The 16,408-nt window shown below is 41.6% G+C and overlaps 1 protein-coding gene across 5 annotated transcripts in view; it reads right to left on the bottom strand.

The window, feature by feature from the left end:
* TMEM164 (transmembrane protein 164) overlaps positions 1-16,408 on the bottom strand; it is a 184,382-nt gene that overhangs the window by 101,744 nt on the left and 66,230 nt on the right. For all 5 annotated transcript variants that reach the window (XM_021080004.1, XM_021080003.1, XM_021080005.1 and 2 more), the window contains one exon: positions 10,635-10,684. In XM_021080004.1, coding sequence (XP_020935663.1) covers positions 10,635-10,684 — 50 coding nt within the window. The remainder of the gene's footprint in view (positions 1-10,634; positions 10,685-16,408) is intronic.

Genomic DNA, 16,408 nt, shown 5'->3' with positions numbered 1-16,408 from the left:
AAACATGCCCAAAAGACAGCATGGTTCCTATGAAAACCTCTGGCAGCAAAAGGAAATGCTTATCATTTTGAAGACTTAGAGGAAGCACGAAAGTCTCCATTTCACGTCTGAACCAGGAGAAATATTTTTAAAAACTGCATCCTCAACGGAATACAAGAAATGGGCTCTGAAACAGGTACAGAATGCCAGTGGAATAAAACATATTGAGAAGGAAAGGCACCAAGTTGGACCGAAAAGAGAGCTCAGCAAAGCAAGGAAGAATTACAAAGAAATATTATTGTAGCAGGAGAATTAAATTTCACATTGGAGATGGCAAAGAGCAAAATCCATCAAATTCATAGTTTGGAGGCCAAATCTGGACCTCTCCCAGCCATGCAGAGGAAAAGGAAAGCTGACTTTAGAAAGCCAACGGAGGTTGTTATTAGGAAATCTATTCATGTATAACATACCAAATGGCAAGGTCAAAGGAGCAAGCCCAAATAGAAGAGAATAAGATAATAAGGAATAAGATAATTCCTTAACATTTTAAAGGAGTCTAATCTAAACCAAGCACCAATGTCAGAGTCAACAGGGAAAACACTAGAATTGTTTCCACTAAAATCAGAACCAAGGCAAGAATTCCTGCCAGTACCACTACTATTTAACTTCTTCCTGAAAATTCTAGCCTATACAATCAGGCTTGAAAAAAGTTTCACTCTTTAAAATGAGATAAAGTTATCATGTGGGAGTTGATACCATTAATTCCCAAAAATAATCCGAGTAAAGCAACTGAAAAAGTACTAGGAGAGTTAAGCACAGTGGCCAAATATAAACATATAAAATCAAAATCTGGAGTTCCTGTCATGGCACAGTGGAAACAAATCCGACTAGGAACCGTGAGGTTGTGGGTTCAATCCCTGGCCTCGCTCAGTGGGTTAAGGATCTGGCATTGCCATGAGCCGTGGTGTAGGTCACAGACGCAGCTTGGATCCTGTGTGGCTGTGGTGTAGGCTGGCAGCTACAGCTCCGATTTGACCCCTAGCCTGGGAACCTCCATAAAATGTCGCAAGTGTTGCCCTAAAAAGACAAAAAGAAAAAAAAACTCAAAATCTTTCCTATTTACCAGTAACAACTAGTTTGAAAATATAATAAATAAATGAGAGGAGTTCCCGTCGTGGCTCAGTGGTTAATGAATCTGACTAGGAACCATGAGGTTACGGGTTCCATCCCTGGCCTTGCTCAGTGGGTTAAGGATCCGGTGTTGCCGTGAGCTGTGGTGTAGGTCACAGACACAGCTCAGATCCTGCGTTGCTGTGGCTTTGGCGTAGGCCCGCGGCTACAGCTCTGATTGGACCCCTAGCCTGGAAACCTCCATATGCCACGGGTGCGGCCCTAGAAAAGGCAAAAAAAGACAAAAAAAAAAAAAAAAAAAGAGATCATAAACCACAAACTGTCCAGGAATGATGCTGATGAGAAAGATGTAGGATGCCTTTTATCCACGTCTTTTCCTGGATAGAGAGATTCGCTATCGTAGTGACATGAATGAAATTTTAGCTTTAATGTAATCCCAATAAAAAAATAATAGGACTTGGGAGGAGAGTCTGACAAAAACATTCAAAGTTCATTTGGAAGCAAAAAATGGTTCAGACTAGCTATGAAAAAAAAGAGTTAGCAATAATCTGGGAAGAATGGCAAAGAGAAATCTGGCCTGTGGTTGTTGCACATACAAGGGTATGAAATTGGTGGCAAACCCATGAGAGGCATCGATGGGATAGCAAGCCACTCCAATAAACTCTGGCGTAGGCCGGCGGAAGGAGGAAGAAATTTTCCTCTCCCCTTCTAGATTTTTCTAGCTGGTCTCAGAATTCAAGTGATGTGAGACAGACTAACAGGAGAAAATCACAAAAGTTTACTAACATGTACACATGCGAGAGACCCAGGAGAACTGAGTAACTCTCCGAAGTGGCTGAAATCGCCCCCTTAAATACCAGCTTCAGCTTCAGACAAAAGAGGATACTGGGGGTTTGGGATTTCCAAGAGAAGTCACAGGGAGATGGAAAAGCAAGTGTCAGGTAAACATATGTTTGCCGGGACAGGCAGAGACAGTAAGACACAGAGAATATTAATCTCTGGGGCCAGCCCAGCTTTCCCCACGCCTAGCCCATACCCTGCAGATATCTCTGATGATAGCTCTATGGCAAAAATAGGCCCTTTATCTAAATTCTTCAGGCAGCTAAGGAGGAGGTTTTAAAAAGAAAAGACTTCCAGAGTCCCCTGTTTCTTAAAAATGATCAACCTAAATTAATCCTGATACCAAAGAGACACATTTTGGGATGGCAAATTTTGCTCCCATATGCTATCAAATACAAGAATGTATGTACGATAAAAAAAAAAAGTAGGAGTTCCTGCTGTGGTACAACAGGATCATCGGCCACTCTGGAGCACTGGGACACAGGTTTGATCCCCAGCCCGGCACAGTGGGTTAAGGATCCTGTGTTGCCACAGCTGCAGCAGAGGTCACAACTGTGGCTAGAATCTGATCCCTGATCTGGGAACTACATATGCCATGGGACGGCCAAAAGAAGGAAAAAAAAATGTAACAGCCATAATCATAGGGAAAGAGTTAATCGACATATAGTGCTCAAATAAATGACAATCCGGCGGGGGGGGAATATGTTATATCCCTACCTCATTTTTAGATAAACTGATATCTAAATATTTATAAATATACATATATATTTTAAAAATCCTAGTCTATCTGATCTTAGAATGATAAAAGAAGAATCTTTTTTTTTTTTTTTTTTTTTTGGTCTTTTGTCCTTTTAGGGCCATACCCACGGCATATGGAGGTTCCCAGGCTAGGGGTCAAATCGGAGCTGTAGCTGCTGGCCTACACCACAGCCACAGCAACACTAGATCTGAGCCGTGTCTGTGACCTACACCACAGCTCACGGCAACGTTGGATCCTTAACCTACAGAGCGAGGCCAGGGACCGAACCAGCAACCTCATGGTTCCTAGTTGGATTTGTTTCCACTGAGCCACGACAGGAACTCTATTAAAGTCTTAAAAGCATAAAAGCACCGGGAGAAATTACCATGGTCTGAAGGTGCTTTGGAAGCCAATCTATGTGACCAATGAAAATGTAACCTATACATCCAGAGCATCATCAACGAGTTAGAAGGCAGTCTGGGGAAAACATTTACTGCAAAGGTGATAAGGGATTAATATTCTTTATATATGGACAACTCATGCAGATCAGTAAGAAGAGCAACACCTTTATATAAAAAAACTGGGCAAAGAACACAGTTACAACTCACCAACTAAAACATATAATTAGTAATAAGCATAGTATGTATATGTTTGGAATTTTCTATGAAATTTGAAGGGAAAAATAGAAGAAAAGGGCAAGGAAAAAGGACAGCTACCAGTGAGATGTGGGGGGAGCTGGGGAGTACCTGGCTATATTGCAACACAGCCCCCTTTCCTTTGCAGTAGGTTGCAAAAGGGCATCTTATTTATTAAGAATCTGAGAGGCAGGCTGGTTCATATTATGCGGCTGGCTGTCGTTCCTAAAGGTAGCTGAAACAGGTACCTTTTTTTTTTTTTAAGTTAGTAGTAAGACAGTAAGCACAGAATGGTTCCCTAAGGATTTACTGGCTTCACTCAAACGTGAATGACAAAAAGAATTCTGTGGCTTGGATGTTGAACATGGTAGATAGCTCTTCAAAGGAGAACCACTCCAAATAGGCAGCTGAATACAAAGAAAAGGGCTCAGACTCAAAGACACAAAACAACACGGCCTGCACAGACACAACACAACGGGCAATTCTGATGCGTCTACCAGAACAGCGAGGAGCCTAGAACGGGGAGGGATAAGAACACTGTCAGCCTGGAATTCTGGGAGGTGGACACACTAAAGAGCAAAAGAGCACCAGGTTGCTGAGTGGTGGGCCAGGGAGAAACCCCTTCATATCTTAGCTCCATGTTTCAGATGCATGCTTTTTGCTTAGGCGGTCAGTTCTGGCAACAGACCTAGCAAGTCACGTGTCAGCTGAGGGGCACTCAGCCAGAACACTGGGGAACCGTCATCCCCTCTTGTCATGTGCACCAGGAGAACCCTGTGGAGAATCCCGCCCCTTCCCCACCCTGAAGAGAATCGCTAGCCCCTGCCCAGTGTGGCGCATGCGGCCTGCTGGGCACACCAGAGCCCTTTCCTGCAGTGACTGGGTGGCCCCGTGAAGCGCATGCCAGCCCCTGCTTAGCTGGGAAGCAGACAAACTCCTGTGTGGCTGGCACAGCAAAGGACTGATAGAAAAAGCAAGAGGTGGGTAGATAGCACTAGTCAATAAACCCATAGAACCCTCTGGCTTAAAGACCACAGCAGTGCCTATCTGTATACACTGAAATTTATGAGATCTTAAATAGAAGGTTCTCATGGTTTTTAAGCCTTTAAATAGTATACCCTAATAGCAGGAAATAGTCACTTCAGCAGCATAAGGCAGTGATGAAGAACTCTGGCTCTGGAGTCAGAGATACTGGATCAAATCCCATGTACATCGCTTACAAGACACTTGAGTCACTTAAACTTTCCGAGCCTGTTACATTGATCTAACTGGGGATACTATTTGTACCTCTCACATAGATTTGTTGGAAGGATTACATGTGATAATCCATGTTAAATGCTTCCCACCTTGCCTAGCCACGCAGTAAACCTGATTATAAGCATTAGCAGGAAAGGGAATGGGAATTCTGACTCAGCCACTAAGTAATCCTAATCAAAATGTAGTATCTCCTGGCCCCAAGGGCTCAATCTGCAGGGTGGATTTAATGTATTCCCTAGCTCACGTAACGTCATTTGAAGGATTAGATGAGATCATTTAAGACAAAGTACTGTGAAAACAGTAAACCAAGCTATACTAATACAGTGTGGAGTTATGATTCTAAAAGCTGTTTGGTATTTTCACACAGTGGCATAATACGAACCTGTGAAAAATGATGTTATGTTAAAAACCTGGATGAACCTCCAAGGAATTATACTAAGTTTAAAAAAAAAGAAAAGAAAAGAAAATCCCAGAGGTGAATACTGTATGATCCCATTTATATAATATTATATAATAATCTTGACACAGCAGATTTTTTTTTTTTTGTCTTTTGTCTTTTTTAGGGCCACACCCACAGCATATGGAGGTTCCCAGGCTCGGGGTCTAATCAGAGCTGTAGCTGCTGGCCTATGTCAGAGCCACAGCAATGCAGGATCCGAGCCACATCTGCAACCTACACCACAGCTCATGGCAACACTGGATCCTTAACGCACTGAGCAAGGCCAGGGATAGAACCTACGACCTCATGGTTCCTAGTTGGATTCGTTTCCCCTGTGCCATGATGGGAACTCCGAAACGGCAGATTTATAGACATGGAGAACAGATTAGTTGGCAGGGGTCAGAGATAGGGCACACAGGTGGGAGGGTAGGGATGCGGCTTCAAAGGAGCAACAGCAGAGATCCTTATAGCGACGGAACTATTCTGTATCTTGACTGTATGGTTGTGATATTGTACCACAGTTTTGCAGTAGGTTACCACTGGAGGAAACTAGCTAAAGGGCACATGGCATCTATTTTTCTCATGACTACTACTACATTATGGTATGGTATGATACGATATATGATATTTATCATATTTTATATACTTATCTCAAAATATAAAACTTTAAAAATGATGTGGGACAATGTGAGTTTGTGATCAAATGGGGGGAAACCCGTGATTATCATTAAGTGAACACTGCAGAATAGAAAACTATAGATAAAGAAGACAGAAAGTAAAGGAATAAATACAAATCTTGAAAGATTAGGAAAAAAACAGGAAAAGGAATTCAATAAAGATAAAAAGTCAAAAATTAAGTAATAAAAAATATATGTATATATACACATATATATAGTAAGGTAAAAAGGATAAATATATCCAAATCAAGGTTCAATAAAATAACCAAAATAAAATGATTACTAGTCTGACTAAAATGTAAACTGTAAGAGAGAACACAAAACCAGCTAAGATGAAGCACAAGAAAGGAAACAAGACTACAGGTGAGAAGATAGGTTCTTTTTAATTATAAAACAAGAGGATAGCACTGCTCAACTAAATTCACAGTGACATTTTTAAAATACTTTCCAACAAAATACAAATGACCAAAACTCGCCCAAAAAGATCCAAACAGATGGATTACCATATAAAAGACTGGAAAGGTGATTAAGAGCCTACCAATTCAAAAAGGCACTGAGACCTCCCATTTGAGCTTCACGGTTGAGTCTTATTTTGACCTTAAAAGTAAAAATATATATATAATTTTTAAGGCTAATTAAAGTATTCTAAGCCAGAGAAAAAAACGGAAAATTCTGCAGTTCCTTTCTACATAATCACCGTAATTTTAATCCTTAAACCTGATGAAAAGAACCCAATGAAAAATGACTGCAATCTCATTTATGAACACTGAGGCCAGGTTCTAAGTAAAAGATGGACGAACAGAATCCAGCAATGTATCAAAACAGTAATATATTATTACATTATTTCAGTAATAAGAGTAGTTCAAAGCAAGGAGATCTAATGGCATTAATTCACTGAATCAAAAACTTAAATGAAAACAATTTTTTTAAATGTTGAAAAATGAACATTTTTTTAAATGTTGAAAAATACAGAACCACTGCCTTTTAAAACTGCCTAAGTTCCCATTGTGGTGCAGCGGAAATGAATCTGACTAGGAACCATGAGGCTTCGGGTTCAATCCCTGGCCTTGCTCAGTGGGTTAAGGATCCGGTGTTGCTGTGAGCTGTGGTGTAGGCTGCAGACGTGGCTTGGATCCCAAGTTGCTGTGGCTGTGGCTGTGGCTGGCAGCTGCATCTCCAATTAGACCCCTAGCCTGGGAACCTCCATATGCTGCGGGTACAGCCCTAAAAGATAAAAACAAAATTTATCTAGATAGCTAGATATAAGAACTTTTTTTTTTTTTTTTTTTTTTTTTTTTTTGGCTGTGCCTACAGCATGCTGAAAGTTCCAGGGCCAGGGACCAAAACTGCACCACAGCAATGACCTAAGCCACAGCAGTGACACCAGATCCTTAACCCACTGAACCACCGAGAGACTTCCATAAGAACTATTTTTAAAATTAATAAATTTTTGGAGTTCCTGCTGTGGCTCACTGGGTTGAAAATCCAACTGCAACGGCTCGGGTCACTGAAGAGGGATGGGTTTGGAGTTCCCGTCGTGGCGCAGTGGTTAACGAATCCGACTAGGAACCATGAGGTTGCGGATTCGATCCCTGCCCTTGCTCAGTGGGTTAACGATCCGGCATTGCCGTGAGCTGTGGTGTAGGTTGCAGACGCGGCTCGGATCCCGCATTGCTGTGGCTCTGGCGTAGGCCGGTGGCTACAGCTCCGATTGGACGCCTAGCCTGGGAACCTCCATATGCCACGGGAGCGGCCCAAGAAATAGCAACAACAACAACAAAAGACAAAAGACCAAAAAAAAAAAAAAAAAAAAAAAAAAAAAAAAAAAGAGGGATGGGTTTGATCCCCTGCCCCGCACAGTAGGATCCGGTGTTGCTACACTTCAGCTCAGATTCAGTCCCTGGCCTGGGAACTTCCACATGCCACAGGTGCAACCCTCACAAAAAAAATTATTAAACTTTCTCTATTCAAACAGGAGGGACATAGGACTGGAAAGGAGAACAATATCCCATACATAAAAAAGCTCTTAATTCTTTAGGGAAAAAAATGTATCAAGAAAGGCATAAATAAGACAAGATCATAACAGATGGAAAGAACACCATTTCTTAGAAAAAAAAAGAGCTATATATTTTAATAAGTCAATTCTCACAAAACTAAGATATAAATTTAATTCACTTCTTTTTTTTTTTTTTTTTTTTTGCCTCTTTAGGGCTGTACCTGCAGTATATGGATAGGGGTTGAATAGGAGCTGCAGCTGCTGGCCTACTCCACAGCCACAACAACGTGGGACCCAAGCCACATTTGTGACCTACACCACAGCTCACAGCCATGCTGGATCCTTAACTCACTGAGCAAGGCCAGGGATCGAACACACGTCCGCATGGATACCAGTCAGGTTCATTACCACTGAGCCACAACAGGAGCTCCTGCAATTCTAATTAGAATCACAATAGGATGGGGGGTTGAAGAAGTGACATTAAAATTTGTATGTAAGAAAAAATGTCAAATAGCCACGAAAAACATTTTTTAGGCAATGCAAGATAATCAATATGATTTAGGTTTACAAATAAACAAAACAAAGAAACAGAATAGAGAATTCATAAATGGTTCCTAGTATATGAAGTTTGATGATAAAGACGGTAGTTCAATTCACAGGGGAAAGTAGATTATTTAATATATTATGCTAATACCACTGGTTGTCTGTCTTTAAGAAAAGTCTTAATGAAGACTAGGAATCCAGAAGCTATAAGAAAATAATCATATTTGGATATGACAAAATGTTTAAAATTATGTGGAAAAACATACCATCGGTAAAGTCAATACATACAGACTTGGGAAAGATATCTGTCATAAAGATGATAGACAAAGGACCAATATCCAAAATATACAGAGGTCTTACAAATTAAGAAAAATATAAAACAACCCATAGGAAATAAGCAGATAAAACGAACAGATAATTCAAAGAGCAGATTCAATTGGACCAAAAACGAGAGACAAAGATAACACTGAAATCCATTAGTAGCCAAGGAAATACATCCATTAAGTCATCAAAATTATAAAAGAACCATAAGCCCTTAAGTTGGTAGGGATGTGAAAAAAAAAGAATAAACTCATATATTATATACAAAAAGGAAAAGTGAATTATAACAGCTGCTTTCTGTAAGTCAAAATGGTAACAAGTCTTTACTTCCTTTTTATATATAAACACTCGTGTGTGTGTGTATGTGTGCACATGTGTATGCGTGTGTATAAATTAAAAGCATACAGGGGCATAAGTAAAATGATGTTTAATTCAGCATTGACAGCAGCAGAAATCTGGAAAGAATGCAAACGGTCATTAACACGTGAAGGGCTATATAACACGGGAGTGGCATTCGTGAAATATTTTCCAGCCTTGATAGATTTCCATGAGATAATGTTGAGTGAAAAAAAAGATATATTCAAGTATATATAGGATTCTAGTTTTGTAAAACAATTGGTAAAAACAAAGTATTCCAAAACCCATTCGTGTTTTGGGCACATGCACATCTCTGAGCGTGGAGGAAAAAAAATGGCAGGAAGCATACTGGTTTGGTAATATATAGGAGTGATGTGAAACTATAGAGGAAAGGGCCAAACAAAACAAGGAAAAGGAGCTGGGAAGAAAAGGACCCCCCAATACACTATGTATTTTATGTGTATAAACGTATTTGGCTTAAATTTAGAAAACATACAATCAAAAAATCTAAATATGATCTCTGCTTGTTAACCACCACTCCCCAAAAAAAAACAGGAAGGCAGTAACCAAAATAATCTCTTGGTAGGATTAGGGGTGATGTTTATTTTCTTCTTTATGTGTTTCTGCATCTTCTATAATGAGAAGTTACTCTCATGATAATGAGATAAAACCAATAAACGTTACCTTTAAAATATTATACTGAAAAACTGAGCCCGTTTTGGGAAGTCAAGGGAGGAAAGCGGAGTTAAATATCCCTCGTGCTTAGGAGCTGTCCAAGTAAGAGACACATGAAATCAGGATCCATTACCCCTCATCCAGCACAAAGTTACTCACCTATGGCAAGAGACTAAGTGGCTATTCTCAGGAGCTATTTGAAGCAGAGAATGGGCTATATGTTCCTCTACCTAACACGTTAATGACTTAAGTAAATCAGAAAGCCATTTACACCACTCTCAATTATCCACGGATCTGCTGGGCTCTTTTCCGTCCCCTTCCTCTGGCTTGTGGCCATTTCACTGCTCAGAACCAGCCCGAAATGGGGGCCAGAGAAGAAGGAAAGAGACAAAATTAATTTGGATTTAGCTTCTCATTAGCAACTCTAATAAAAGGTTCGGTAAGTGAGACGGTCACAACTCCTCGTGGTTAAAATGAGAGTTCCAAGACTCTTGAGAATTTCACTTAAGCAATCTTGCCTTCAGATAAACACGATTTGCTTACAATACACTTCAATGGATTTGATGCTTGCTACTTTAAAGGAAGTCAGGACTTGTACTACTAAGGTGATATTTTTCTCTCCTCGCTTTAATTTGCACTTGAACAGTAACAACAACAACAACAGACCCATAAAACACAAGAAGAACAAAGGCCTTCAAAGTATCGTCAGTGGAGCAGTTGAACCAGGGTACAAAGATTCTCTAGAGGAGGGGAGCTGTCTGGCCCCCAGCATGCTCTCAAGGGAAACTTAAGGAGGACAGCAACCTGCCAAGGGAGCAGGCCTTGGCCAGAAACCACCACAGGATGCGTCAGGGCTTGACAAAAGCACAAAAGGCCAAATCTCCACCTACAGCATTTCCCTGTGTCATCGGGCCCTCAAAGGCTTTTGTCCCTTGGGAAGCCCAGACACAAAGCACTGGTGGTCACAGCAACGTGGTCATCCTCCTTTATTATCAAATAGACCAAACAGCTCAGCAATGGCAACAGAAGAACAACTGTCCCTTACTTGAAGATGACGATAGCTCCCGGGCATGGAGGGCAGGCCAGTAGAAAGATCTGCAACAGAAAAAAATGAAGCAGGGTTATCAAGAGAAATGCTGGACACAGTGAGATAGGGTTACTTTAATAATAACAATCAAATTCTTACACCAAAAAATGGAATATAAAAAACTTTAAAAGGCAAGCAGGCGGTTTTCCAAACATGTTGGTGTTTGCTCATGCATCTGCGAGTGCATTTATGTTCTGTGTGTGTGTGTGTGTGTGAAAGAGAGAGAGAGAGGAAGAGATAGGGAAGTGACAGAGAGGGAAAGAGATGGATGGAGAGTGAGGAAATAAGTGTTGGGGGGGTAACAGATGGGACAAGCTTCTCTTGAACCCCTTCACAGACTCTATAACACTTCCTCTTAACCTCTCGAAGATATTCAATTTTTCTACTTCAGTATGAAACAAGTAGCCAGTATGAGAAGCTCTAAACTCAGGACAAGTAAAAATAGATTCTGAGCATAGGACAAGTACACAAATGCCATCTGGTTTGCTACCCAAGGGGGAAGGTGGGTTATTCAATACCTAGCATTGCCAGATTTAGCAAACAGAAATACAGGATGCCCAGTGCAATCAGAATTTCGGATAAACAATGCACGCTTTAGGATATTCTTAATATTGCGTGGAACAGACATAAACTAAAACATTTTTCATTGTTTATCTGAAATTCAAATTTAATTAGACATCCTGAATTTTATCTGGCAACCCTATCAATATTGCCATCCTCAGGCTGCTAACCTCCTTTTAACTTTGAAGGTGGGGGCTTGGACCCTTTCAGGGGGCTCCTCAGTCTTCCTGGGCCTCTCCCATGTGTACAGGAGACATACATGTCATTGCACTTCCATTGTTTTTCTCCTGTTAACCTGTCTTTAATTGCTGGGAGGGAGCGTGTCTCAGCCAAGAACCTAGCAGGCGGAGGGGAAGTTATTTTTCCTCCTCCACCTATGCTTGGTGTGTTTCTAAGCAGGACTAGGTGGTTACTCTTCTATTTTCCACCCTGATCAAACCAAACAAAAATAACCTGGCCCTTCTATGAGACAAATAGTTCCAAGCTACTGGGTTTGATCTAAGCCTGGGTTACATACAGCCTTTGAAAACCTGCAGCTGTGGCAGTTTGGTGGCACCAAAGCACAGGTTCTCAAGAAGGCCAGAGAAAAACCCCTTGCAAGAGCACTTATAAAACGTGCCAATTCCTGCGCCCCACCCCCAATTAGGAATGCTGATTTCTGAAGTCTGGGACTCCAGGAATCTAAGGGTTTTAACAAACGCCCCAGGAGATACAACCACTCCAGGCAGCCAGATATGCCAAAGGATGGACAGAAGAATGCAACTCATGTTTATGGAGCTACTTCGCCTACAGTGACTTAATGGTGCACATTTCCAAATCCATGGAGGTGGGGCCCTCTCTCGTGGTGAGCATTTGTGAATAGACATTATCTGCATTATGGGCTGGTTTGGCTTTGTCAGGGGTCTAGTCTTTCAAATCTGTTTTTCAGCCCTCTCGGAACCTACATTTAGCAGGAAAGGGTACTATCAGGAAACTCACTGTTAAGTAATGGCACCTGCCTGAATCCCCGCCAAGAAGAAGAGAAAGAATGGGAAAGAAAAGAGGACTTGAAAGGAACACGGGCAGGAGTCCATCGCCCGCACAATACCTCATCAGAGAACCCTGCCAAGAAAACAGCCATGGAGAACGTGCCTTTCCCCTGTGGATCAATTTGATTAAAAGTGCAAAACCAATGACAATTACACGACAGGTCCACAATCCTTTATCTGTAATCACCAAATCCAAAAAGCTCAAGAAACTGAGAGTCTGGGGGTTTGGGGGGGGTTGGTGTTTTTTTTTTTTGTTTTTTGTTTTTTGTTTTCAAAACTAATTTGGCAGCAAATATGACTTGAACTGAGCTGAGGCTATTTACAGACTCTTTCACTTATGGTGAGTATTCATATGTTTTCTGAAAAAAGAATGTGTTTTGATCATGGGTGCTGTCCCAGCCCCCACTGGGCAGTGTCTGTAAAACACTCCACTGCCTTTCTAAAATCCAGCAAAGTCAGACTTCGGAAATACATCTGACCTTCCTTAATGGTTTGAGATAAGGATTGTCAACTTGGATTCAAACATCCAGACATGAACTTAACCCCACTCCCCCACCCCACCCCTCAGGAGCAGCCCAAGAAAAGCAAGAAACAAAGCTGTATTCTTTACCACTGACCCAGCAGTAAAGTTACTCACCTTAGCCAAGGAACCAAGTTGGAGGCTGTACATAGATAGCTACCAAGCATCAGGCCCATCAAAGCCTCACTCAGAAAGCTACAGTATATAGAAAGTAGCCAGGGGCCCTCAACCACCTTGGAAAGAATCCTTCTGGAGTCACCTAAGAGCCATGCCAGTAGTCTTCCTGAGCTTCTCGAATAGCCTAGATATTTCCAACATGCTAATACAGAGAAGCAAAAATGTGACCCTAGGCCCCACTGTTAACTCTTACTTTCTAGGCCCACAGCCAAGAGGAGATAAATAAGCAGATGTGGGGAATAAGTCAGCAATTTCCCTGTAACTGCTCTATTTAGCTGGTTCTGATCCACGAGCCCTATGCCAGAAGCCCAGAAACCTACCAAAGAAAGCAAGCCTCTAGGCCCAACTCAATCATGGATTTGATTTCATGCAAGGCAACACATCTAGTCCTGCCTCTAAATGAGGTTTCCAACAGTTCTTTCGTGTGGTCATGTCATTCCAACCAGCACATCGGCCATCCTCCCCTGTGTTGCCCGTCTAGTCCAAAGACCAGGATAGAGGGCTTTTTCGAGCAATCTTTAACTCAGATATATGTAGCCATTAATCAAAAAAGCAGATTCAGAAAAGGACGTAAACTCAGTCTCCTCTGGAGACTTCACAGATTTATAATAATGAACCTCTCTGCTTTGTCCTGCTGGAGCCACATCCATAATCACCATTAACCAAAGGAGTCTCGTGAGGACATGTTAATTCTGAGGCCGGAAGGCCCCCAGCCTTGGCCTGCATAACCCTGCTCTCTTTGATTGGCTGCCAACTGCCTCCAAATTTTGGTAGCATGTGCTTTAGCCTAGCAGATGGAAAACTCAACTGTCCCATCAGCTGCAAACAGAGTGGGAAGAGCAGACACTTGCAAGTGCAAACAAAGGCGGCATACAGAGAAATGCTACAAAGCACTTCTATTTACCCCTAGCCTGGGAGGTAAGCGGGGCCTTGCTAGGAAACTCCATTTTGCAGGTGGAGAAACACAGGGGGACGGTTCTGATAATCTTTCTGGCAAGAACCCATGTCCTTAGATCAACACACCTCACACCTGAGGTGGTCTCAGCCGCACGGGGCCTTCTCTTCTTTAGCCGCTAGCCCTGCCCCCTGACCCCCCAAGGCATACCGGGTGGCACCCTAGTGGCCTCACACCTGCGTCACCACACAACTCACCAAATCTAGTCTCTCTACGAGATAAGACATCTCCAAACACAAACCTACCTGGACAGCAAAGTATATATTACACAGACGGGTTTCAGAGTCTAGCATTCCCTAAAGACAGGCTCATCTTGGCTCCAGCCTTTCAGGGAGTTACTCAATTTTCCTGGGTCTCTCCCATGTATACAGAAGGTATACAAGTTATTAAACATCTGTTGGTTTTCCCCTTGGTGTGCTGTCTTTTATTACAAGGGGATCTCAGCCAAGTATTTAGAAGGGTAGAGGAAAATTAATTTTCCTCCCCTACAATACACACACACACACTCTTTATTGCTTTAATTTGCATGTCTCAGATTACCAGAAATATTAATCTCTCTAACATGTTTTTTGACCAGCAGTATTTCTTCTTTTGGGATGTGACCACCTGTGGCTTTTGCCTGTTTTTTCAACTGGTATGTTCTTTTTCTTATTGGGTATTAAGAGCTATTTATGCTTTAATGACATCTAATAGACCATTTACATTTATTACATATATTTGTTCCCATGTTGCCATTGTCATAGCTCTGTTTCTTCAATGAATGGAAGTATTTTTATATCTTTATGCAACCAGACATATGTGTCATTTCCTTCATGGCTTCTGCCTTTGATGTCATGCTTTGAAAGTCTTTTGCAACCCTGGGATTAAAAAAAGAGTCACTAACTTTTTTCATAATATTTCTTTTTGTCTTCCTATATTTTCTAGGGCCGCACCTGCGGCATGTGGAGGTTCCCAGGCTAAGGGTCCACCAGCCTACACCAGAGCCACAGCAATGCCAGATCCGAGCCACGTCTGTGACCTACACCACAGCTCATGGCAACGCTGGATCCTTAACCCACTGAGTGAGGCCAGGGACCAAACCTGCAACCTCATGGTTCCTAGTCAGATTCGTTAACCACTGAGCCATGACGGGAACTCCTAATATTTTAAAATTGTAAATCTCTAATATCAAGAAATTTTATCATTGCTAATCATACTCATGCTTCCAGAATGGGCTTCTCATCTGTCTTCTTTAGGCTACCTCATATTTACTCTTCAAATTACAAAAGAAAGCACCATTTCCTATATCCTCTCATTAATTCCTTCTGTTTATCTCTTTCTGAGAAATGACTATTCTTGTCAATATAAGGAGCCTTCTCTCATGAATTTAGATGAAAGGGAAATTAGAGTACCTACTAAGAAATTTCTTAGGCTTCGAAATCAACATACAATGGATTTAAAAGATTGCAAATTCATTTCAAATCCAGAATGTCCCCAGACCTGAAAGACCAGACTGTAACCTGCCTGAATTATACCCAAAGAATGAGGTTGGCCGATCATTGAGGAATAGAATAAGGACAGTAACAAAGGCGTATATATTTGGCAGTATCCACATCTAAGCACCACCCAGGGACCAGAGAACCCTAGCTTATGAACATCAAGTTTTCTGGTCCCATTGCCAAATTCATCCCTATTAAGATGGAAGCAGGACAGGTAGCATCGCTAAGTGGGTAAGCTGATAGACTTTAGAGTTAAGACAGATTTTAGACCACATGCTGGCTCTGCCACTCACCAGCACAGTAACCTCGGACATGAGATTGTCGGAATCTTCACCTCGAAAATAGGAATAAAAATAGTGCCTATGTCTCACGAGGCTTTGGAGAGGATCAAATGAGATAAAGCAAGCAAAGTCCTTGGCACAATGTCTAGCACATAGCTAGCACGCAATACATAGCAGCTATAATTATTCTGCTCTTGAAAGAAAACGTCATCCCTACTGTGAGCTGTACCAGCAAGGGCTCATACCAAACTTCCAATTCCTCTGCCTGCACTTGTTCTATTTCCATGTCTGCATAATAAATGTGCTAGTATATTACTTGGCTTCCCAGGTGCAGCTGCCTACAAGGAGAGTATTCTAAACACCTGAGGCTCAGTTTCCTCATCTGTCAAATGGGGATTACATTAGTACTAACTCATATTGTGGATGCGAGGACTGAAGGTTTGAAGCACTTAGTTCAGTGCCTGGCACATTGTAAGGAATAACCCAAGTACGAGCTATGCATAGTATCGTCCTTCCTGGATGTCCTTTCTGTTCGCCTCTCAAATTGCATCCAGGCCCATAGCAAGTTCTATCTCCCCAACAGAGCCTTCTCCAATAAATCCAGGTAACACCCCTCTTTTTTTTTTTTTTTTTTTTTTTTTTTTTTTTTTTTTTGCCAATGGCCCGTACAACTCATTAGGTACTCAGGTTTTATTTAATTTGGGATATTAAATGGCTCCCTATGGTTGCACA

This window comes from Sus scrofa, chromosome X (genome assembly GCF_000003025.6).
Source record: "Sus scrofa isolate TJ Tabasco breed Duroc chromosome X, Sscrofa11.1, whole genome shotgun sequence".
NCBI classification, from domain to species: domain Eukaryota; kingdom Metazoa; phylum Chordata; class Mammalia; order Artiodactyla; family Suidae; genus Sus; species Sus scrofa.
Note: the sequence above shows the minus strand (reverse complement) of the source record. Positions and strands in the feature narration are given on the sequence as shown.